Source organism: Cyprinodon tularosa, unplaced genomic scaffold (assembly GCF_016077235.1).
Source record: "Cyprinodon tularosa strain WSP-4 unplaced genomic scaffold, ASM1607723v1 ctg607, whole genome shotgun sequence".
Classification (NCBI taxonomy): Eukaryota; Metazoa; Chordata; class Actinopteri; order Cyprinodontiformes; family Cyprinodontidae; genus Cyprinodon; species Cyprinodon tularosa.
Genome location: NW_024039349.1, coordinates 587,470 through 612,518, shown reverse-complemented (window position 1 = coordinate 612,518; position 25,049 = coordinate 587,470). Strand labels below are relative to the sequence as shown.

The following is a 25,049-nucleotide window of genomic DNA, read 5'->3' as shown; positions in this document are numbered from 1 at the left end:
AAGATTTCAGGGTAATCCTATTACACCCCCCTGCAGGGATTCTCTACACTTCTTATTGCAACCAAAAATACACTGAAGTTTTTTACTTTTTCATTTAAAAAAGGATAACAATTATTTAATTTACCCTCTCATAACCCTGGAGACTCAAAGAAAACCAACAAAGGGAACAAGGGCTGCTTTTCTCCTTCAGCAAGGCCTCACTTTGGAATTTAAGCGACAGCTGCAGCAGACTCCTTTATCGTCCGACTGCATTATTTTAAGTTGGGCAGAAGAAACCAATCACAGCTGTCAAGGTTGCAAACCACTAGGATGTTTTATTAAGTGCATAAAGAGAGAAAGCACTAAACAACATTTACAGAACTTCAAGTTTTCACTGTAAGTGCAGGTTGCGGTTGATACCGATGTCATATTTAGAGCTTATAAAAAAACTGCGTTGACGTGGCATTGCTACACCTTTCTCACAATCTCTTGATTTGTCGAAGCTGCTGTCGGTCTCTTAAGGTCCCAAGAGTTCCCTTTGGATTGTGTTGCATCTCTGCCGCCCATAGGAATACAATATTAAACACAGCAGTAGTGTTAGCATGCAGTCAGTGTAGAGGACAGGTTCAGTCTTGTCTAAGGCAAGTGTATCTACAGAGCACACTCCCCGGCAGCTCAAAGTCTTTATTAAGCTTGGATTTTTTTCTGCATTCACTGATGTCTGTCATAAGTTGTGAGAAAGTGTGGACACCCTTCTTTAAATAGTTACTCTTATCATGCAACATGGCTTTCAGGTCACTGTACAGTTTTTTCTTTTTGTGTGTGTTTATATATATATATATATATATATATATATATATATATATATATATATATATATATATATATATATATATATATATATATATATATATATATATATATATATATATATATTTATTTATTCTTTTACAGAATAAGAAGGTATCTCCACATAAGACTGGAAACTACTTCCAGTCTGATAACAATACTTATAAAGTCACATCCAACATCCTGAGACTAAAAAAGTAGAACGGATTATATTTAGATCTGCAGTTATTAATTATAATAAAAAGAGAATCTGGGTAGATTTTAACTATTTCATAAAATCATAAGGGGAATGATTTGCACCTGCCTGCTGCTGGATTTAAGAAAAAAAAATATTTTTCGTCCTGAACAGTTGGACACTGACATAGGAGGATGGTTAAACTGTTAAAATGACATAACTTAGACGAACAGAGGCAAAAGCTGACTTTAAATCACTAACTAACTAGATATACCCGTTTAGATCCTTCCCCCTCCATATACAACATCCAGGGTGGGCAACTTGTTACTTTCTGTAGTAGCAAGTAGAAGAAGTTCCCCACATCAATGGCAAAGAAAAACAAAAACAGGATTAGCATCCGCACATAGAGATTGGTTACTGTTTTTAACCTTCCACCTGTCTGAAGGTAGACACACGCAACTTAAATAGAATAACTATTAACATGATCGGTCAGGCCTATCTGACCCCATGTGTGTCAGCCCCGTTTACAACGTCCCGTCGAAGCAACTTTTTAGGAAAATTCACTGAAAAATAGATGCGTCGAAACTTTAAATATAGCAAATACTTTTGTTTCTATTTTACTTCACTGACATCACAATACATAAGCAAATCCTACCAGCGAAAGAAACAAAGCCGTTTTGTATTTAATTTACATTTTTCTCTTGTTAAAGAAAAAGTGCTGTGTGTGGGGAGGGGGGGTGTGCAGAACAATCTGCAGGAGCTGGAAGCAGCTTCCTTCACATACAGGCAGGGATCTGCTCCTCCAAATGCATCAATCTAAAATCTCATTCTTCATTGGTGTACTTGTGCCGCTGACTTCGCACGAGTGGGTTCAGGTGCAGAGACTGTAGCTTCGGCAGCATCGCTGAATGAACTTCCTGCTGTTTAACCTCCATCACAGTTTATCAGGGAGCCCGACATGCAGATTGAATTACTCATCACTCTAATTCACTTTGCCTCCCGGCCTTCCCTCTGTGCCCGTCTCGGTTTGTTCCCTTCAGAGTGATGCTTCCAGGTGGATGGACTGCAGACAGCCCAGCAGCTGGTGATAGGGGCTCCCCGGAGAGGCCACTGTCTCAAAGACAGACTGAAAAGCCCTGCGGTCCAGCTCCTCGTCGATCTGGTGTCTATAGAAATCCATGGCGACCAGGCAGAACAGGTTGACGTCCACTACGTCACTGGAGCCCATCCGGCTGATCACATGTGGAAGGCTAGTTAACAGACAGGGGGTTAAGGAAAACAAAGCACATCTGACCAGCAGGGACTGATCTTTGCTTAACTAATCCGTGGTAAATCTGGAAGAAGGCGGTTTAATTATTTAATGCAGTTAGGAGGAGGCACATTATATTATCAAACCCACTTTTTCCCCCCAGTAATGAAATCACCAAACAAATAACTAAATGAGAAAGTCATGTGGGTGTGACACAAAGCTCAACCCTGACATAAGCTAAGCAATAATGCTGGCTCTACTTTCTCTAAATTAATGAGCCTTCTTTTTGCCTGTACGCATTAGATTAGTTAATGCTACCAGATATAACAAGATGTTTCTATTATAACGTTCCTGCATCGTAGTTCTTCGTAATAAAGAGCCACAGAAACCTGACTTTTGTCCGGCTGAGTAGAAGCATTGCGTAACACAGCAGCACCGCCTCCTTCTGCCTATAGTTGCACATTGCTACTTAGTGGGCCAAAATAAGACCCCTGCAGTTTTCCATTACAAGAGAAAAACAGAAAAAAAGAAGAAAGTTAAACCAAAGGAACACTAGACGGTTTATCACCTCCTGGGAGGCTGCAGTGAAAATGGAACAGCTGTGCAGCTGTGGATGATTACAGGTTTGTTTGTGTTTGCACTCTTCAAGTAGCTCACATTCACAGAAACTATGTTTCCAATGCAGATGTATGCAAAACTATGTTGATTTTCTGATATCCGAAATGCAGTTTCAAGATTATTTCCATTAAATAAATACAATTAAATTTGCACGTGAATACGCTTGTTAACACGATAACTGAAAACAACATGGCGGTGGTGGATGTGATATATCCATATTTCAGCCACAGTTCTAGCGGGCGCCATCATCCTCCAACAGCTCATCATCCCTTTACAAGGCAGTAAGGTTCATTTCAATTCAAAATTACTTTACTAATCCCAAAGCAAAATTAAATAAAATGCTGCATATAAAAATAAAAGTTGCAGATCACGTGACTCCTGTGATGCAACCAAAACAAAAGTGTTCCCTTTGCAGTTTTTCCAAATATAAGTTTTGATACGAGTAAAAAAACACCTCTTTGAAGCGTGAAAACATGTTATGGAAAAACAGGAGTTTTTTCTAAATAAGTGTTCTGAATTAGCCAACTTATTTGTGTAATTACAATCCGCACATTTTGATGGTTAATGAAAATGCAGCTAGAGGCAGGCAGGTATGTTCAGAGCGTTACTCAGTAACCTGGGCACCTTCTGTATCAAATACATTTTAATTTACTTTCAGCTAAACCTTATAAAATGTGTTGTCTCTGCTTAAAGTGTTGGAAGTGGAAAAGGTAAGAAAATAAGATTTTTATTTTAATTCTCTTAACAAAGATTGATAAAAGTACAGATTTATGTACTGGTTAAAAGAAAGACTGAATATTAAGTAGTTGATTCTTTCCAGGGCTGTTCAGTGCTATGGTGTCTTATCGCCATCATTCAATACACATAGTGGTTTCTCTGTTTTTGGATTTTTCGGCACTAGTGACTCGTTTTCGCAAAGTAGGCTGAAAGGAAAGGGGGTAAAAAAGAGGGGGAGAGACATGCAGCAAAGAACCACAGGCCGGATTCGACCCCGGGTCAGCCGCACTGAGGACTAAGTCCTCTGTATATGGGTGGCGCGCAAACCACTGCACCTCCAAAGCACACCCACTGTATCAGATTTGTTTTCATGGAAAAATTATCTCCTTTCATTATAAGGGGTTGTGTTCTCCATCAGACAGTAGTTCCTCCATTTGAATGTGTTCAAATAAAAGATGGCAGGCTGTAAAAATCTAATGTGACAAGTGTCAGAATGTTCTCACAGCAGTGCTAATTATCAAATACTCACTGGGAGGAAATAGAAAAGAACAATCACTGTTTAATTCAGCTGATCTACCCCTAAGGTAAGGATACAGGGCAGATATCCACTGGGAGGTGGAAGCAGAGACGAAGAAGCAGGACAGACTCCACATGGCCATGGCGACCGGTGTCCTCTGTGTGAAGTTGGACAAAGACAGCAGCACCCAGTCACGCACCATGGAAGACTGGCCCGTAGCATGGAGCGTCTGGAATACCTGGGCAATCAAAAATAAAGAAAGTGTTAGTGAGAAAGAGCAAAAGAAGAGAATACATACTGTACATGGGTGCTAATGCGTGTCAACTGCACCTTAAAAACTTAAAAAAAATAAGCTAGAGAGGATTTCTGGAGACAAAACTTGGTGTATCATAAAATACATTTGAATCCTAAATACTTTCTGACCAAAACCGATATGATTAAACACGTTTGTCGTTATGTTCGGTCACTGACCTTATAGACAACAGTGGCCATAAACTGGGGGTATGGCTGCTGATTGGAAAGGAACTCTCCAATGACTTTGTTCATTACGTCCTGCGGCGGAAAGAAGTCATCTAGAAACTGGGGTAGAATCCTGGACACAACCCGAGCCTCGCTGGGTAAACCCTTCCTGATCCTGAAGGAGCAGAGACAGGTGGATACACTATTAAGAACTAGCAGCTTCTCTGGACACAATCTTCATCTCATGGCAGCTCAGTTTGACACGCATTTGATCAAAACACCAATCATGTATTTCACAGTAAGTGGTAAATGAAGAAGCTTTACCTGTCGAAGAGCACAGAGACCCTCTCCATGGCAACAATGACCGACTCGCTGTCCGGGACCTGTGGGTCTGAGTGAGGGGGGCGGCTGGCGGGGCTGGCTTTCTCCTTGCCTGAGGAGAAACCAACATGACCCGCCGTGACGCCAACCGCCTCCGCAACAGCACAGTCAACCTGACCTGTAACCCCTGTCGCATCTGAACCTGACGCGAGCACCGCTGAGAGGGCGAGAGGGATGGGTGGCACCGGTTAACACCGGGAAGGGGGACAGGTTAGAGAGCTGATCGCAAATGCCAGCATTTGACAGATATATAGATTTAATTTTTCATAACAGAAGAGAATTGAATTTTTAGGAACATTATTGTCGGAGAATTTCAGAACTGAACTGATGCTAAAACAAAAAAGACCTTGGGCCTAGTTTCTTTCATAGATATGCCTTTATTACTGCAGCATTACTTCTCTTGAAATTTGGTCACTTTGTTATTGCAATCTTTAATGCATTTTATTCGGATGTTATGAGATATTCCAACACTTAACCCATCATTGTAATAAAATTAAAACGAACCATGGTTTTATTCAAATGTTTTATCATAAATATGAAAAACATTCAACTTCCCTGAATTTAAAATCTGTATCAGCTTAACTTAAATACAGCTGATCTCTTAAATAAAGTTAATTAAATTAATGTCATCTGATTACAAAACAAAAGAAAACTTGGTTGTTTTTATTTTTGTTTTGTAATTTGAGAACCATGAATCATTTTCCTGTGTTGGACTATATACCTTAAGTCACACATAACGAACTAGTCGTTGTCGTGTAACAAAGTGTGTAAAAGGTCATTGAGTCTGAATACTTTTCCAACAAACAGCACAAAGGAACCAGAGAGCAATAGGAATTTGTAGGAGAGCATAGTCTCAGAATCTACAGGTTTGCCCCGGACAAAAGAGAAATGTTTGTGCCTTTAGCGCAAAATACATAATGCTAAAAGTTTATACAGTTAGTAGCCGAGGGGTTAGAGGTAGGATTTATAAGAGGTACAATAGCTAACACATGCAGGCAGCAAACAGTATATTTAACAGTTTATGAAGCAGATGATGATGATGATGATTTGCTTCTAATAGTTAAAATAATAAAGATTGTTTATATACAGATGAAGGTGCAAAGCTGAGAACATGCACTGAAGAAGAGAAGATGAATACAATGAATATGCATGTAAAGCAGCTAAGAGCAATAATACATTCTGAAATAATTGTTGAAAGTTTAGCAGAGTTATAAATATACTTTATAGTCAAACATCAGCTCACATTCAACTCATAATTAGGCTGTTATGGAGAATGGAGCAGTGGAAGGATCTGCATGCTATTAGTTGAATGAAATGTGTAGCAGGAATGTGTTAGAGGCTCATCAGGGCAGACGGTTCGCTGGCTGGTTTGTTGCACCGCAGCAGCAATGGTAGCATCAGTCATGTTTTGCAGCGCTGGCGGTAGCCGTCGTGTCAAAGCCTTGCTTACCAGTGTACATGCAGGTGAGCATGAGGCCCAGAGCAGCCATGGCTCGGTGAGGGGACGGCATGTTGACTCGGTCCACGCTGAGTTTGACCAGGGCTTCGCCGTTGACGCGGGAGAGCTGCTCTGACAGCAGGAGGCGCTCCAACCCCCGCAGAACACAGTGATAGATGATGGAGGGAGTGGAGTCCTCACTGGCTGACACCATCACGCCACATAACTACACAGGACAGGAGTGTTACAGGGAAACAGCTTTCATTTCTTTTCAATACATGGAGTGAAATGCTTTGAAGTCTGTGGGAGGTTGGCTTGGTTCCTGAGTTACTAACTCAGTTACTGCTCAGTGAAAGTAACTAGTTACTAGCCAAAGTAGCTATGCAGTTACATTTTATGAGCTAATTGTTGAAGAATTTGGAACTTTGCTGTTATTGGAATTTAAATGCAACTAGAGGTTCAATTATGGAATATAAGTTTTTTGTTATTACCTCCATCATGGGGGTTTTGTTTTTAGGAAAGTTTGTGTGTTCGTCTCTCTTTAAAAGTTATGGGTGGATTTTAATGAAATGTTTATCACAGGTGTCCCTCATGCAAAGGAAAAATACATTAAAAGTTGATGATCATAATTTGGATACAGGATTTTGTTTCATTTAAACATAATCCAACATTGTGAGATTTATTTGTCAAAACAAGCAGTTCCCCACTTAACCCGGGGGTGGCAGCAGTGAGTATTGGCATCCTCAGCGTCAGACTCAAAGGCTACTCACACTGCAGGCCTTGATGCTCAATTCCGATTTTTTTGCGTCGCCGTTCACATTTCCAAATATTTACGACTTCTATGTGATCTCCTGTGTGAACTGCATTCATACAACGCAAGTGTCCCGCATGCACAGTAGAGGACGCAATGACGTGTTTACGGAAGTAAACATGGGGATGGTAGTGCCAGAGCGCATTTAGCGATCTTTCCCAACCATAAAAACACAATCTTTTCAAGATGGTTAAACATAAAAACTGCTCCTGCATCATTGTCTGCCAAGGTTGACGTTTTCTTGCCGCTTCTTCATAGGAGGACCCAGAATAGTGACCTTTGTCGGGTATTAATGGCGTTCAGGTCGGATGAATGCAACCTGGCCGTTCAGACACAGGTCGCATTTGAAAAGATCAGATTCATATCGGATTCAGGACCACATAGCCAAGTGGCCTGGGTCATATTGGGAAAAAAGTCGGATCTGTTTTGTTCAGACTGTCATGAAAAGATCTGATCCAGGTCGCATATGGGCCAAAAAAGCAGATTTGGGTCACTTCAGGCTGCAGTGTGAACGTAGCCAAAAAGTCTGGAGGTATTTTACTGAACAGAAAAACACAAGAGAAAGTTGTTGGTTTGTAATTTATACTGAGCTTCCTTCACAAATAACATGACTGCTGTATGGGATTTAATTAGGGGCATAAACTAAAGAAGGTTGGATATAAATGTGAATAACAGGCTTGAGACATGAAAAACTACGGATTGATGATTGATCACAAAGGATCCTTATAAACACATTAAGGTCTTTCGTTAAAGCGTGATCAAATGTAGAGAAGTTGTAACCTTGCCTGGAAGCTGAGGTCTCATGGTATTTGTGTCACAAACGCATGTGAGTTTAGATTAATCATGTCCTAAACCTGAACTAAACCTGATCGCCAGGTTAGAAAAGTTCAAAGGGAGTTTCAATCCTTTTGCACCAGAAAGGTTTAATACATAAAAACAGAACTGTTAATCAATCTTATCTTACCTGTATAACTGCAGCCATGAACTCGGCTCCAACATCCAGAGGGTAGTTCTCCATCATATAGAAGGCCACAGCACACATCACCAACACATGCTGCTGGTTATGCAGGTTCACACAGCTGCAGAACACAGAAACGAAGCCAGGAGATGGAAATTACAGCTGCCATGCATGTGAAATGTCAGCAGAGTTCTTGCTTCTATTAATTTGATAAAGTGGATTAAAAATACTAATCAAATGGATCCTCTTACATTGCAGAGGAGAGGGATTAACAGTGACATTAAACACAGTGACTCACTAAGGGTCTGTCATCACCGTTTAAACTCATTAGAGATGAACTGAGGTTAGTGTCTGTGTGACTGAGAGACACTCACTGAGCGATCGCCCGGAGGTTTGACAGAAGGTACTCAGAGACTGTGGGGATGAGCTGCTTGGCCGTGTCATCCAGCAGGTCACACTCTAACACATAGAGCACCCCGTGCAGGGCCCCCATGCGGCTGGGCAGGTGAGTACTCCGCAGGGTCGTCTCCAACAGACGACACACAGGCTCAGCTATCGCTTTATCCTGCAAATGTTTAGGCAAATATTAGAGGTAGTTGTTGACGGTAGTTTAAAAAGGTCTGCAGTGTTCCACTTGTGTGTTTTCATCGACAAGTACCCGGAAGTCCCAATAATGTATCATAGTTCTGAGAAACTGTCCCCACAAGGAAATAAGTGCATGTCTCACTCACCATGCCTAACACAGCAGCAGCCTTACAGATGGCGGGCACAAGGTACTGATTCAGGATCTCGTCTTCAGGTGGATGAAGCTTCTGGAGTTCCATCAGAGTGGAGAACATCATGTCAAACTGGTTCCTCTCTGTGAACAGGTCCGATACCGCCAGCAGCTAGAGACAGAGAGGTGTCTGATTAGAGCCTGGAGAGGCGCATTCCCACGAGATACAGGCACATCTCAGTCTGTTAAAATGTAAAACAAGTGTTCAAATGATCAACAAGCATTTGTTTTTGCTCATTTTGATGAATTTCCCTGGAGAGCTTCTAGCAGCTAGAAAAATCACTTTTTCAAAGTTCAAAAATCACAAATAACCAATAAAAGATTTTTTGTTTAAGGAACTTCAGCCAACTAAAAATGTCTGTGCATATCCTGTGAAGTATGTGCACTTCATACTTGGCTGGGGTTTCTCCTGGATGACGTGGACTGGCATTTAGAGGGTATAGTTACTAGGAGCAATGATGCCAAGTCCAGCTGGAAAATGAAAGTATTATCCTGATAAACTTTTCATCAGAGATAAGGATGAAATGTTCCAACATTGGCAAACACAGCAGCTAGTGTGATACCCTTAAACATCGCCGACCTGTAAACTTCACCTTTACCTTGGATTAGGAGTCTCTCCCCTCATCGCCCAGACTCTGGGACTTTGATTTTCAATTTTAATTCAAAAGCATTTCTCCTCAGCATTAGGTCAGAGGCCTTTGACTTGCTGTCTGGTTCAGGTGGTTTAACATCAAGGATTCATCAGCTGTATCCCTCATCTGGGATATTTCTGTCATGTGCTGTAGCTCCCGAATCTATGACCACAGCTACTGAACAAAATTTGCAAATATCCCCCAAACTTTTTAAATGGGAGTTTGCTTCAAAATTTTAACCTGGTATTTTCCCACTTTTTCATTCCACTTAACTTTCCATAATATGCCTTAAAACACAGGTCTAAATAGTCAACTTTATTTAGTGGTGACCGTTTGTACTTCACCTGTTGTGTCTGAATTAAAAACCTGTGTTTTAATGGTACTTTTTAATGGTATTTTACTTGATACAATCAAGTAAAATGATACGACTGTCATAAAATCAAATACAAATAGCATAGAAATAAAACAACAAGCCGGTCCCATCTAGGCGTAATCGGAGAAAACGACAGACGAAGTGTGCTCCTGATGTCCAGTCTGCTCCGTAGCTTTGTTTTGGTCACTGTAACCGCAGAAAATCCCGCTTCACAAAGATAGGATGTTATAGATAGGATGAGTCTTGAACTGAATTAACCTTTGTCAAGAGGCACAGATGCACCGACTGATGTAATTGGGAGAGAATACTCCAATTTTTTATATTTATCAAAACATCGCTCAGAGTCTCTTCGTCGATAAATTATTTATTTATATATATATATATATATATATATATATATATATATATATATATACACATACATACTTTTTTCTGTGCAGCCCGGTACCAAATGACCCACGGCCCGGTACCAGTCCACGGCCGGGTGGTTGGGGACCGCTGGTTTAAAGAGCTCTTAAAGGAGAAGTTCGGTTTTTTACACTTTAAGCCCATTTTCTGTAGTGTCCAGGATGAAATCGAATGATCGACACCAAAAGTTTGACAATTGCTCCTGTCTCTGCTTTTTGGCTCATTTAGAATCAACCCCTGGCTGCTTTAGAATGGCTAGCATAGAGCATGTCCGATAATGTCCTTAAAACAACCTTAAACGTTCTTTTTTTAAAATATGCTACTCACCGGGTCGTCAGCGCTGTTCAATGACGTTCCAAAAAACGTTTCGTGAAGAAAAAACGTTCCTGTAGTGTTTTTTTAGCATTTTGTAAATCCCATTGAGTTCTGTAGGAATAGTCAATATTCCCCTGCCACCGGAAACGGAAATGGGGCCTGTTTACACAGTTGTAGTCTTTTCGCTTCACTCTGTGTACTCCGACGTTGAGGTGCTAACGTCTCTGTTAAACACTTTAAAAAAACTCTAAAAATGGAATACGAAAGGTGGATTCTTGATTCTCGACGTCGGAGTACACAGAGTGAAGCGAAAAGACTACAACTGTGTAAACATGCTCCATTTCCGTTTCCGTCGGCAGGGGAATATTGACTATCCCTACAGAACTCAATGGGATTTACAAAATGCTAAATAAAACACTACAGGAACGTTTTTTCTTCACGAAACTTTTTTTGGAACGTCATTGAACAGCGCTGACGACCCGGTGAGTAGCATATTTTAAAAAAAGAACGTTTAAGGTTGTTTTAAGGACATTATCGGACATGCTCTATGCAAGCCATTCTAAAGCAGCCAGGGGGGGATTCTAAATGAGCCAAAAAGCAGAGACAGGAGCAATTGTCAAAATTTTGGTGTCGATCATTCGATTTCATCCTGGACACTACAGAAAATGGGCTTAAAGTGTAAAAAACCGAACTTCTCCTTTAATAATCCTCTAATGAACTGGTCTGAGTTTTAATCAGCAGTGAGCTACAGTCTCCAAACTTAAAACCACACCCTTCAAACATATTATTCTGTTTAATGCATTTAAATAAGAGTTGTCCATGGAGTAACTGAAACTAACTTGACATTTTCACATTTTTAGATTTACTAATAAGCAGATAAGCCTTTTTTTAACTACAGTCTTTATTTTCAACATTGAACCAAACTGTGTAAATGTTAATGTGTCCACAGAGACAGTGGACTATTCTTTCATTAATGTCAACATAGGCCCGGGCAAAAAAAAAAAAAAAAATTCAATTAAATTAATTCTTTGTTGCGGACAATTTTTCTCTTTTATAACGCTACATTTTTGGCACCTCTGAGTTTCTGTAGCTGCAGTATTACCCTCTGGTTGCAGTTTGGCTAGTGACAGCATCACACAAAACAGCAAACGACATCATAAGTACTGGTGAGTGAGAACTTTGTTCTCAAAACAGAAATAAAATCATCTGTTGTTTGGAACTGCAGGGATTAAAGTTCTCGGGCATAGTTGCGGATTTCCGGCATGTGGCATCCGTGGTTGGGGATTTATTTTGGGAGGGGAAAATAAACTTGTCAATGTGAGTTTCATAGCAACACCAGCGATAATGCTGACTGCTACCCAAAAAGAAGTTTAGTAGGAGGATGGGAGCGGGAGGTCAGTTACATGAGCGAGCTTCAGCCAAGATAGCAGAAACGGCAGTGAATAGAAGCTTGTAAACATTAGCAACACGCAAGGTTAACAGCGAGGGAGGAAGGCTGGCGAGTTTATTTAGATGCGCTGTGTTAGAAGAAATGGGGTTATGCATTGAAATGCACATTTTAAAAGGGTCAGAAAAGATTTCCAGTCAAGATAGCCAACAAGCTAGCTGTTAACAGAAGCATGGCTGCCAATAGCATGGCGTGGTAGTGATGTGCCCCCCCGCATAGGGGACTTATTGCTTTCCTTAATAATTGGGGGATCAGAAAAAAACGTAAATAAAAAAATCTGAGATTTTTTTTCAGGCCATATCGCCCAGCCCTTATGTTAATAGTCCTGTAACCAGCTGTTAAGGTGATTTCTCTAGCTTACCGATCGGACGACTTCACTGATGAGGATGGTCGGCGTCCTCCTGTTACCGGGAGAGCCTGGGATCAACCACTGGCTGTAGAGTTCCAGGAGAAACTGAGAACATGAATGAATATCCACGCCTGCACGGTGCTTCCTGAAAATACAAAACAGAAGCTGAGAGCGTGGATGATTTTAGACACAAAATCTGTCCACAAAACAATAAAGGAAAAAACAATAGTAGAGACAGTAAATGGCCCAGTCCCATTTCTCTCACTTGCACTCATTTTGGACCCTAGCACTCGGTTTTGCACATTCACTTGTAAGGTTAGTGTGTCCCAATAATTTTAAGAGCTAGGTCCCTTGGTCGGATCAGCCCCACGCTGGATCTCACTGGCTGCGTGGGGCTTGGGTGTCTGGTTTTTAATCAACTTCTCCACGGTATGATTATGCACGGGAGCTTTTGACAACCTGATGTTATGACCATTTCTATCTGGACACATGGAATTGCAACGGTCACTATAGCAGCATAGATGGTATAACGTTATGCATAATTCTCATCGCACTTTTTTTTAAACGGCACAGCACCAGACACACGGTAACTGTCATAAGGCATGATTATTCAGGTTTATGAGTAATATCTCAATAGCTCCTGGGCCAATCCATATGAAAAGAATTGTATCTTAATAAACTATTCAACATACGGTAAACTGATTAATTAGTGAAAAATAGCGTCAGAGCAGTCTTCGGTTTTACACATTACTTCTCTGTTGGTTGACCACACAGACAAGCGTCATCAGCACCCAAGGAAAAGGTAAAATAACTGCTGGAGCTGCCACATCCACACATGTAGGAAAACACGGAACAAAAACAAAGCGTTTTTTTTTTTTTTTTTTTTATGTATACATAATATACAGGAAAATATAGAGGAAAAGGTCTATACAATATTTATAGTAGAAGAGAGAATCATTTTACTGTAATTTCAAGTACATAATAAAAAAGGCAGTAGATTTACAAACACAATGATGAGTGCATTTGAGGACGAATAAAGTTGTGAGGGCTTTAAATTTTTAGATTAATTTGGTATTTGGGGTAAATGAAGGATCAGTTTCCAGCATGTGTTAACTTTAGAGTTGGTTTGTATAATGTTGCTATGATTTGCAGATTGGATGCATTTCTTTAGTTCAGTGTCTTAAATTGGATGTATTTCTTTATTTTACTATCTAAAGCAAATAAAGAGGGTTTTGTTTTATTTAATATACTTCTATGAATGTGAAATTTTTCAAATAATATGAATAGATTAATTTGTTTTGCCAGTTCCTTGTTTAGGTGTGTAAAAAAAGCTACAATGCTATGGCCAGAGAGGGTTATACTGGAGTTTATTTTTTCTGCTCTATCGCTTTTCATGAAGGATGTGGTTACAGGACATGTGAAGAATATGTGAGGGGTTATTTCAGGTTCAATACTGCAGAAGGAACAATTTGGATTTATTTCAAGATATTTCGCTATTTCATTATTTGTACGATAGATGTCATAAAGAATTATGAAATTAATTTCACGCATTTTATTGTTAATGGGATACTGATGAGGTAGAGATCCATGATTTGCCTATTCTATTCTGGTCTATTCTACTAAAAAAGGAATTCCAGTAGAATTTGCCTCTTGGTTGGAGGCATTTGGATTGTTGAAATGTGTCGCGTATGAGTTGGTTATTATATTTGGTCCCAAGAAAATACAGTCTGTTGAGAAAAAGTTTGATGGTCACAGTTGGAGTAAACTGTTACGATTTTAATAATTGTTAGAGTCCATTGGGGATCCACTGTATAATTGATATGTATTCCTAGTATCTTATTAGAAACCGATATTTCATCAAACAGTTGTTGTAGCTAATTATATTACCATGATTGTCTATTAATTTAGAGATAGTTGTGATAACTTTATTTCTCCATGCTGGCTAATAAATTGACTTTTTACATTTGGTAATATATTTGTTGTTCAATATTATGCATGTGTTTGGTGAAAGAGTATTGCAGAGTTTCCATGCAGAGGACTGTGACTCAGGTTGTGTTTACCCATGATGTAGGTGAACACATAAGGCTATTTATTACTGCCATCTACTGGGCTAGGATGTTATTTTACAACTAGTGGTGTCCCATTTTTTAAGGAGAAAATCTTCACTTGCACTTCCCTCACTGAGTGGACTTCACTGTGGAGGGAACTCACTGCAGTGTTCTCAGAACCGAGCAAGAGAAATGGGACTGGGCATATAATATCTATCAAGAGCTCTTGGTTATACTTTAGTGTTGTAAAATTCGGTCCTTACATACATGGAAGTACTGCAGATTGGATTGACTAACTGGATGAGGTCTGACCTTGAATTTATAGGTGATAAAGGGGGAGAGGCAGGTGCCGGTGTGTCTGCTTCATCTTCTTCATCCTCACCCCACTCCTCCTCCCTAAGAGGAGTGATGTTATTACCCAACCAGACTGAATGGATGGAGACCTGGTGAGACATACGTCAAATAAAACACACATTAGCAATGGATCTTCTGCCTCAGATATTAGCGTCCAACTATTTCCTTCTCACACCTGCCCCAGTTTGTAATCCATGTTTCCCAGCTCCCTTTCTGTGTTGATCTGAAGCAGCAGCTTCTCGTGGCTGATCAGCGTACCTGCTGAGACAAATAAGGTGCCAAAACTAACCTGACACTGCAAAGCGCAGGATTAAACCAGTCCAGTTGTTACCTGCAGAGGCTGCTGACAGTGAGGGTACAGGGTCCCAGGCGTGGTATGGGTGGTGTGTGCTGACATTGTCCCTCTTTGACACTAGAGACTGAATCTCTCGCTCAACTTCCCCCCGAATGACAGCGAGTTTCCTTCCAAACCTGAACAGAGGGAAACAGTCATCAATAATCTGCCTAATCTTTAGGTGGCTGTTATTAGAGGGATAAAAACTGCATCTCTACCGTGTTTCCAGAGCTTTAAGGCTTTTGTTTCGGGGCTGCTGTTCCAGACAGCTGACCGCAGGGTTGCCAGCAGTGGGAAGGGTCATGGCACTCAGCACCAGGCTGGTGATAGCCTGCACTGCTAACACATTTAACTGGGTACGCTCCAGGTCCTCCTGGAAAAACAGAGAACGGTGGTATGAAAGACACATATGGGATTAAAAATAAAAAAAATTTCACTCCAATATGATAAAAAAACTTCCTCTAGTGAGACTTAAAAGATTATAACCATTTTCAATTTTTTTTAATATAATTTTTATTATATCATGATCACAAACTTTGAAGTTCCATAAATGTATCTTATGTAAGGAACCCAAAATAAATTTCCAAGTGAAATTATATAAATCATGGTCTAAATCAGGCTAGAGATGTCCCGATCCAGGTTTTTGCACTTCCGATCCGATACCGATATTGTTTTTGGATTTCCGATCCGATACCGATACTGGCCGATACCAGCCTATCCGAGCATGTATTTAAGTTTAAGTTAAAGTATTTAGCCTTAGTTGTAAGACTCATGTTGAAAAGGGTTTTAGTACTCTTGATAACATCTAGCCAGCTGAATTAGGTGAGATTGAATAAAACACAATTATTGGTAACAACAATCTTACCTGTTTATTAAGAGATAAACACAAACTGGACAAAATTATGAATAGCAATCTGAAATTGCACAGTGAAGAGTAAAACCATAAACAGGTAAAGGTGCAAGTATTACTGTAAGTTTTAAAAAAAATGCAAAACAGGGAAACACTGGCGCAAAATAGTGGAATGGATCGTTTCAATCGGCGAAACCGGATTTTTTTTAAAAAACTGGATCGGCAGTCTGGATCGGCATTTTACATGCTTTGCCGATACACATTTTTTTTGCCAATATCGGCGTCCCGATCCGATCCACGTATCGAGCCTAAATCAGGCATCCCCAAACTCGGTCCTCAAGGCCCCCTGTCCTGCAGGTTTTAGAGGTTTCTTTGCTCCAGCACAGCTGATTTTAATTGAAAGCTGATTAACAGGCTTTTGGTCTACTGCAATCATTATGACCAGCTGTGCTGAAGCAGAGAAACCTCTAAAACCTGCAGGACAGGGGGCCTTGAGGACCGAGTTTGGGGATGCCTGGTCTAAATAATATCACCACCATGAAAAAAAGGTGGCAAATACTGACTGCATTTCACCAAAACCCACCAAGAAACAGGGATTCATGCTGGGGGTTTCTTTCCTTTAGCAGGGACAGGAAAGCAGGTCAGATGTCAGGGCACATATTTTGCTTTTTAATGTCCTCCTTTTAGTTTACTTCTTAGTACTTTATTTTTTTCTACCAATATTTTGGTATTATTTTGATTTTCCTCTGCACCAACCAAAGTCATGTAGAGGTTTGACTCCAGGGTTTCACTGTTTTCATCAAAAGCTTGTATACGGTCCATTAAGGCAGGACTTTACTGTTACTGTTAGGTAGAAAAGCGTTTACTTCTATTCATTTGCATTGATCTACACTCTCGCTACAACGCCCTCTTCCCTTCTATGTAGCAGCAGACCCACACTGGGAGTATTACTGCCCAGTATAATGGCCCACAGTTGGAAAGTCAGGGTCTTATGCTACATTCAGACCACATGCGATAGAAGCACCTGAAGCTGCTAGTTTACATGCCAAGTCTATGGTTGGCTCGCATCATGGCACAGCAAAAGGACCTGCAGCGTGTTTTGAGCAGCAGGAGCAGCATATCTTGACGCATCTGAGCAGCGCCTCATGAGCTTCTGAGCATTTCAGTCGTGTGACATGCTTCACAAGCAGCAGAAGCTAGAGTTGGAAAAATTGAACTTTTGCTGCTCGACACGTCACATCAACCAGTCAGAGAAGCTGATCTGGAAGCTGGCAGGAGGACAGACACAGCACTGCTGACACAGATCGCTATGATCACTCCACCGAAACAGTTTATTAACCCCTAAATTAACTTAAAATGTTGAAGCCTGCCAGCAAAATATGTTCGCTTTTATAATTCTGGTGCTTGCAGTTTGGATCACATACATGAAAACCGCTAACATCTACTTCCTGCCTCCATGAACAGTAGAGGAAAACCCAGAAGAAGCCACTGGGACAGATGCAGCTGTTGAAGGGGATTCCTAGTGACAGAACATCGCCGGTATGTGGGGGTTTGGGTTAGCCTGGGTGTCATTCCGAACTTAGTCCCGCCCACAACGTTTGAGGTCGGGAAGTTCGGTCTGGCATTGCTCAGTAGTAGCACGAGTATGCTTGCAACAATATCTGGCGGGCCAATCAAATTGTCAGGGCGGGCTTTATACGATGATGGACAGATGATCAACAGTAACGTAATCAACCACGTGACCAAAGCGCGCTTTGGCAACAACAATGGCTGCCGCTGGAGAGTTGAGGTGTGTAGATTCTGCTATTAGGTCTGTTCTAGAAGATATTGACAGCAAATTAATTTTAAAAGAGGAACAGAGAAACGCGATCAAGGCTCATCTTATTCTAGGCGTGAAACTGCACGCTTTGATTTTTGTTAACAACTGTTCCTGGCTTAACATACGTCACGCACTCCGTTGCTCTTATTGGTTGTAGGTCTATCCAATTGAGTGCAGAGGCATTTTTTTTCCTGGTTCGTTCGAAACACGCCCCATAATCACAGCTCTATGGAGCAGTATCAGACTCATATTCTGACTAGAATTGAGTAGGACTACGTCAGGCTAGGTTTGGGTGGCTCTGACAGCAAAATATTTGAAGGCAGGATCATAATCTTGATGAACTGACCGCACAGATGAAGCTTTTAGGTGGACTTTCTCACCTAAAAACATACCTAACTACTTTTTACCCACTTATAACAGCAAATATAGCAAAGCCACTCTCTGCAACTGAACACAGGAGCAGCAGAAGCATCAGATGCATCTGTACACGCTTTACTGGACTTAATGTGTACAAGCATTTCAAAATGAAGCAACAGGTGCTTTTTGTTGCGCAAATTGTATGAAGAGAAAAAATAGCATTACTCCTGTTAAATGCGAAGTGACCAAAACAGTGCGCCTCTGCAATTTTAGAATTACCTTTTGGTAAACTGTGATCATATTGCAAATGCAATTAATTGCACAGTAATATCCTCAGCTAGAGATGTCTTAGAAGAACGGGCGAAAAATATGTTTTATTTTAAATCAAATCTAATGCGTTGTTTTCGTACTCTCTTTCACATAAAATCCCAGTAAAATACATTCAAGTAACTAGTTATAAAAAAACTGTATATGGTTAGTGATGAAATTTAAGGTTAGTTTTTTCCAGCTGCCATGTATACGGACCTCTTGTTGCGTCTCTTCTTCTTGGTCCATGGTGATTGGTTGGGTAACCAGCACCCCTAACAGAGTAGCCCAGGTCTCCTCAAACTGAGTCCTGCTGCTCCAGCCTTCAGACAGAGCAAGCATAGTCCATGTTATTGACAAAAAGTTAACATTAGGTTAGACGTACCTTGAAAGTTATTTCAGAACAATGCAATAAAAATGTGTCATTATTATGCTGGAATGCTTTATATTAAACCAAGTATATTATCCAACGGTGCATTAGCATCTCTGTACCCAAGGTGTTGATGCGGTACAGGAATTCCCTGAAGACATCCTTTTCCTGTAGGAAGTCCACAGGGATCTCTGGGAGCGTAGTGCCGAATTCTCCTCCTGCCTGAGGGGACCAGCCCAGCTTCCATACCTGAACACAAACACATCTATTAATACCACATATTCCCATTTAGTTCTGGATCTGAACCACAAACGCTGCTTTTTCTCTTTCAGAAACCAACCAGTGGAGGTACTCTTGTGTAGCTGTTGACCAGTGGCAGACGTGAAATGCTGATGATGATGTTTCTTAACGTCGGTGTGAGGAAAACGGGAAATGCAGAGTTTTTAGGGTGACCCAAGGAGAGGACGCTCTGCAGTCCTTCCACCAGCTCTGCCATGATCTCACATGCTCGCCACTCACACTCATCTGTAGCAGACACATTGTTACTTAGAAAAATAAAAGATGGGGAACAAAGAACGCCAACGAATAAATATTAGCATGTCTGAAATGATTCTTACTGTTAGGATGGGCTGAGTCCAGCTGATCTTCATCGTCTCTTTCTCCTTGAGCTTTTTTCTTCTCTGAAGGCAGCAGCCGCTCACCGGGATGCACAGCCACTGGGAGGCAAAATGAACAAGTAGCAGAACTTAAAATATAAGATTGTTGCAAAGTTTACCCAATCTGTGAGAGAATGCAGCCAGCATAGCTTTCCTTACCAGCAGCGATGATGAGGTGTAGGCAGTAGATGAGGGAGCAGGTGTGTGTCTTGTACTCGAAGGTAGAGAGCTTGTTCCACACACAGGGCTGCTGCAAGGCCAGGCACAGACAGGAGAGAGCCCACTGTAGGTCCACACTCAGTGGCAAGTGGTCCTGAAGCAGCCGCCATACAACCACCTGGACAAAGAGATGATTTGAGATCATTTTCATTTCATAATGCTAATTTAAATGCTGAAAAGACTTTATGAAAACTAATCCATACTGCAGATTTAATGTCTTAATCAAATCCGACAGCAAACAAAAGAACCCTTTAGAAGTTCTCCAGAGGCTTTCTAACATCTGGCGTGTGTCGTGTTTTACCTCTGCAGCCGTGCAGGTGAAAGACGTGATGAGGTGCTCCTTGTCAGAGGGAATATGTAGTGATGAAGGCAGCTGATTCACACTCAACAAATACTGGGACAAAGCCCTGCACAGCGCCAAAACCCTGGGATAGAAACCCGGCTCATCTGAAAATAACACAACAATTATTGGTTTTTCAGTGGTTTTGACATAAAATAATAAAAACTGGGTATATTATTATTAAACCTAAGACTGTCTTCATCTTCCTTATCAATGCTATCAAAAATCAAGATTTAATTTATTGTGATCTTATTTTTTACTGTTTCACTATGAAAACATGGACTTTCTTTATTCATAAAAACACTACTACCGTATTTTCGCGACTATAAGGCGCATATAAACGTCTTTTTTTCCCCTCTTTTAGTCTTTTAGTGCGGTGCGCCCTATGTGTGTTGTTACTGCGGACGTTGTTGAGACCACCATGAGAACGTTAAAGGGGGAAGTGTGGACAGAAACTGCCACCTATAGTGATTTTTAAGAGAAAGACTTTGCCTATAGAGTCTTTTTAAGCTGGAGTCGTTATTAAGGCAAATGAAAAGGGCTGGATGGATGAGGAGATGATGAAAGAGTGGCTGAGGCAGGTGAATGTAAGGAGACCAGGTGTTTTTTTCCACACATCTCCATCGCTGTTAATCTGTGACTCCATGCGTGCCCATCTCACAGCCGATGTCAAAAACAAGGCGAATCAAATGAACGCTGTGCTCGCCGTTATCCCGGGGGGTCTGAAAAAAGGAACTTCAACCGCTCGACATCGGTGTGAACCGGACGTTCAAAGTAAGGCTGCGAGCGGCGTGGGAGCAATGGATGACCGACGGAGACCACAGTTTCACGAAAAGTGGAAGGCAGCACTGGGCAAGTTACGCCACCGTTTGCGGATGGATTGTTGATGCTTGGACTAACGTGTCTGCTGGAACTGTTGTTCGAGCTTTCGCAAAAGCCGGCATCATTTCCAAGGAGCCGCCCGGCACGGAAAGTGACTCTGACAGCAAAGAAGGAGAAATTGGCATGTCTGATTTAGCGCAGCTGTTTAATTCAGAAACAGGGGATGATGATTTCGATGGGTTTGATTAATACTTTGTAATAAATAAATGAATAAAGCACAAACATACTCAGTTTTGCTCCCGTTCTATTTTTAAATACGCAGTAGAGGTATTTAAACGTAGTAGAGGATATGTACCTGAATATAAAACCCGCGCCCTATAATCCGGTGTGTGTTAAATACAGTAGTGGCACACATAACTGAGACTGCATCTTTTAGTACGGTGCGCCTTATGGTCGTGAAAATACGGTATTATTCTAGTCATCACCATTACTATGATAAATGACAGTACTAATACTGTCATTAATACATTTATCATTGTTAAAAGTAAATGTTGTAGTTGCCAATATCCTTCCTTGAATAGAAATGATTATTATCATCCTAATTCTCATTAGTATCATGATAACAGTTCACTATTAGCAGGACTGTTATTATTAGAGATGGACCAAAACATCGGCTGGAAGATTTTAGCGTTTTTTTCCTCGTGTGTTTGCAAGATCTATTTTACAGATTGTAAAATATGGATTATCTTTTGTCCAACCAATATTCTTCTTATTACAATGATCATTATCAGTGTTTTAATTTCCATTATTATTACAGTATCAGTATCATCACTACTATTAAGTACAGTTTTCATCCCTGTTAATATAACTGGTATTATTGCTGTCCCTATAACCAGTATCATCAGTCACTGTTATTATCATGATAAGGCAAGAATCAAAGACTTATCCTGAATGTTAAGCCCCCTCCCCGCTCACCGTACACATCCCCCAGCTGGTTCCAGTACGTCTGAGGTTCAGGTGGTGGCAGGAAGGGCTGGTGGGGGACAGGAAGTGACACAGTAACTGCAGCCAGCTGCTCTAAGGTCACCTGCAAGGCTGTCTCCAACAACAGAGACCCCTGACCCCGGGTTAGCCTCTGCATCCCCAAACTCAGGCATGGACACAACAGACCAAGATTAAAATCCTGAGAAAAAAAAACAAACAACAAAGTTACAGTCAATATCTAATTTAATCCACTCTTGCATGAGGAAATAAATCCATAAGTCCATATTTGTTTTGTCGGTTGGAATCGGGTGTTTTCAACAGATGTTTTGTGCATCTGTGTTATTTATTACCTTGCAGCTCATGACACTCAGCAGATCAGCAGCAGGTAATTTAGTGAGTAGTTCTGTTGTCTCCAGTAAGGAAACATCTCCACCAAGCGAGCACTGGGACTTCACCAGAGCAACATACCACTCCTACAAAGATGAAACATTTCCAACCAGATTTACTTCTTGTTTAGTAAAACAGGAGCTCAAAGGTGTTCCTGAAAGTTATGTTGTTAAAATTAGCTTTCTATTCATTACCTTGTCTGCAGCAACATTTTCAGGGGGTATAGGAGGATCCCCATCCAGAGGGTGGGACGTCACTGGAGGTTTCGGGCTACTGGTGTCAGCGACAGTGGCTCTGAACCTGTCCAGCAGGGAGTAGAACCTCTGATGCCTTCAACAGATAAACAGAGATGACCTTTACTTCACTTGTTTCCTCATTGACAGACCATAAAATCAAACTCTTATCAGGTGTGCAATACAAGAGAATTATTCAGCTACAGGAGAAGCAGAAACCACAAGTTGTGAAAGCAGACCTTTGAGCTAATCCGCTGGTCTGGAGGTATTCCTGGATTCTCTCCAGTTCCTCCACAGGCAGCTGGGCTATGCTGTTCTGTAGGGGGCGATATATGGAGCCCAAAGGATTCATTTATTTAAAAAAAAAAGTTTTCCACCAACCTTCACACCACATTCACATCTTGGTATCATCATTACACTTCCACATATTCACAGTCACCTGTAATGTCTCGGCCAGCAACATTTCTACTCTGCGGCATGCTAGCGTATCCACCATGCGTGCCAAAACCCTGAAGGGCGTATTGAGTAGCTTGTCTACGTAGAGCATGAGAAGAGACCCAGACTGACTGAGGTGGATGCCTTCCAAACACTGCAACGTCTTCTTCAGCATGGTGGGCTAGGAATTCCAAATAAATGAAGAGATGTCAGGAAAAAGAAAGGGAAAAACTCTGAAGGATCCAGTGACAACAGGACTGAGCATTGAGAAGAAGGATTAAATGAAAAACTATTCAGACTTTAAGCAGGTTTTTGTCTTACAGTGGTGAGATTGTCACATCGAGACTGGATCGCCTGAATGAAGAGACCACTGGCAGCAGAGTTGCGGTGGATAGCGCTGATGAAATCTTGTACTGGAGGCTCATGGGAAAGGCTGATTAGGTCGCGCACGTGGTTGACGATCAGCCAGGTCAAATGCTCCGAGTCGTGGAGATTTTGACACTAAAAAGCAGCACAATTTACAAATTCATTCTAGTAGGATGCGGCTCAGTGGGGCTAAGGCTACGTTAACATGCACTCAAATGTGATCCAATTCGGATCTTTTTAATGGCAGTCCGAACAGCCCCATTCTGATCCTTAAAATATCATTCACTTCCATATGTGGTACTAAATCTGATATGTATCCAATCGTATTTAGTGCCTGCAGTCTGAATGGAACCCATTTTATTGGGTGGCCATTGTTATTTTTTTTTTCCAAAGTTTATTTACGCTTAACATATGGTACAACATAAAGACATATGAATAATTATATAGATAACAATGTACCTTTAACATATAAACATAATTGAACTAGAACAAACCCCAACATACCCACATATATACTCCCATTGAGAATACAAAAAATAAATAATAATAAAAAAAAATAAATAAATAATAATAATGATTAAATAAATAAATACAAAAAAGGATCAAGCCAGGTGTACATAATGAGAAGTGGCCATTGGGTGGCCATTATTAGTTGTGCTGTTTTTTTCTTACTTTCCTTCTCTGTTAATGATGTTGTCATGTTGCTATCAGCTCCCATAAAATAGGAGTTTATTAACACAAAGACACTGGGCATCAACTAGGTGTGTAAATAATAATCGTTTTGTATCGACGCATCGATCCAACAGCCGACGATCCGATGCATCGACACGTCCGCAAGACAATCGATTCATGTTTTGATTTTTCCTCCGGACTATTTTTATCCATCTGCTCCTGGGCGTAATTCTCCTCCCGTGCTGCGGTGGCGCTAAACCTATTTTGCCCTCCTACCTCGCTTCCTGGTTATACTCTTACAGCAGTGTGTTGCAGTAAGCTTGACACAGACATTTTTAAATTATGCTCAATATTGAAGCATGGTCTGTGCTACACGCTGTGGGTCTAGATACGGCCGAAGCGGCGAGGAAGTGGGAGCGAGTTTAGTCTGATGACGGAGGGACATGAGGGCCAAAGAGGGCAGAGATCCAGGTGGAAAAAGGATCCCAGCATTCTCGCGCACCTCGCTCTTCTAGCAAGTCAAACTTCACGAGTTGTTTTCCGCAATTTCGGTCATAAAAACAAAACAAGCTGGCCTCCTGTCTGCGGTGAGCTGCAGTTTGGGAGAGGTGCAGCGGAGCGTCTGTGGAGGGGGCGGGGACGTCTGGAGCCGAGGTACTGAATTGCACTCATTGCACTGATTATGTGCAGTATTTTTTGATGCAACTTTTCTACTTCTGTTATTTGCTGTTGTTTCAAAAAAAAAAAAAGCATAACGATATTACAGCTTTCATTGATTTATTTGAAACTTGATACTTTGTCTAGCCTGTAAGGTGTAAAAAAAAAAAAAAAAAAATTTACCGATTAATCGAATCAAATCGTATCGTGGTGTATTCTTGAGTATCGAAAATAATCGAATCGTTGGGTCAGGAAATCGATACTGAATCGAATCGCCATGATGGATGTGATTTACACCCCTAGCATCAACCATTATGTTTTTTTGTTTTGGGTTTTTTTCTTTAACAGGACTTTAATCAACACTTCTAATCAGAGTCACATTCATCATAA

General features: G+C 40.9%; 1 protein-coding gene across 9 annotated transcripts in view; it reads right to left on the bottom strand.

Moving 5' to 3' along the window:
• Window positions 1-906: 906 nt before the first annotated feature.
• The window catches only part of htt (huntingtin), a 72,108-nt gene continuing 47,965 nt past the window's right edge, over window positions 907-25,049 (bottom strand). For 2 of the 9 annotated variants that reach the window (XM_038307332.1, XM_038307337.1), the window contains 25 exons: window positions 23,286-23,465; window positions 22,969-23,145; window positions 22,769-22,845; window positions 22,491-22,626; window positions 22,260-22,382; window positions 21,901-22,108; window positions 20,065-20,210; window positions 19,704-19,881; window positions 19,506-19,604; window positions 19,229-19,413; window positions 19,011-19,137; window positions 18,738-18,841; window positions 15,405-15,559; window positions 15,184-15,323; window positions 15,028-15,110; window positions 14,811-14,941; window positions 12,463-12,595; window positions 8,883-9,038; window positions 8,526-8,716; window positions 8,158-8,272; window positions 6,395-6,608; window positions 4,888-5,101; window positions 4,576-4,738; window positions 4,182-4,342; window positions 907-2,253 (listed from right to left, as the gene is read on the bottom strand). In XM_038307332.1, coding sequence (XP_038163260.1) covers window positions 2,040-2,253; window positions 4,182-4,342; window positions 4,576-4,738; window positions 4,888-5,101; window positions 6,395-6,608; window positions 8,158-8,272; window positions 8,526-8,716; window positions 8,883-9,038; window positions 12,463-12,595; window positions 14,811-14,941; window positions 15,028-15,110; window positions 15,184-15,323; window positions 15,405-15,559; window positions 18,738-18,841; window positions 19,011-19,137; window positions 19,229-19,413; window positions 19,506-19,604; window positions 19,704-19,881; window positions 20,065-20,210; window positions 21,901-22,108; window positions 22,260-22,382; window positions 22,491-22,626; window positions 22,769-22,845; window positions 22,969-23,145; window positions 23,286-23,465 — 3,810 coding nt within the window. In that variant the 3' untranslated portion in view covers window positions 907-2,039. Of the gene's footprint in view, window positions 2,254-4,181; window positions 4,343-4,575; window positions 4,739-4,887; window positions 5,102-6,394; window positions 6,609-8,157; window positions 8,273-8,525; window positions 8,717-8,882; window positions 9,039-12,462; window positions 12,596-14,810; window positions 14,942-15,027; window positions 15,114-15,183; window positions 15,324-15,404; window positions 15,560-18,737; window positions 18,842-19,010; window positions 19,138-19,228; window positions 19,414-19,505; window positions 19,605-19,703; window positions 19,882-20,064; window positions 20,211-21,900; window positions 22,109-22,259; window positions 22,383-22,490; window positions 22,627-22,768; window positions 22,846-22,968; window positions 23,146-23,285; window positions 23,466-25,049 lie in introns of all 9 variants that reach the window. The other 7 variants (XM_038307331.1, XM_038307333.1, XM_038307328.1 and 4 more) reach the window with 6 other exon arrangements.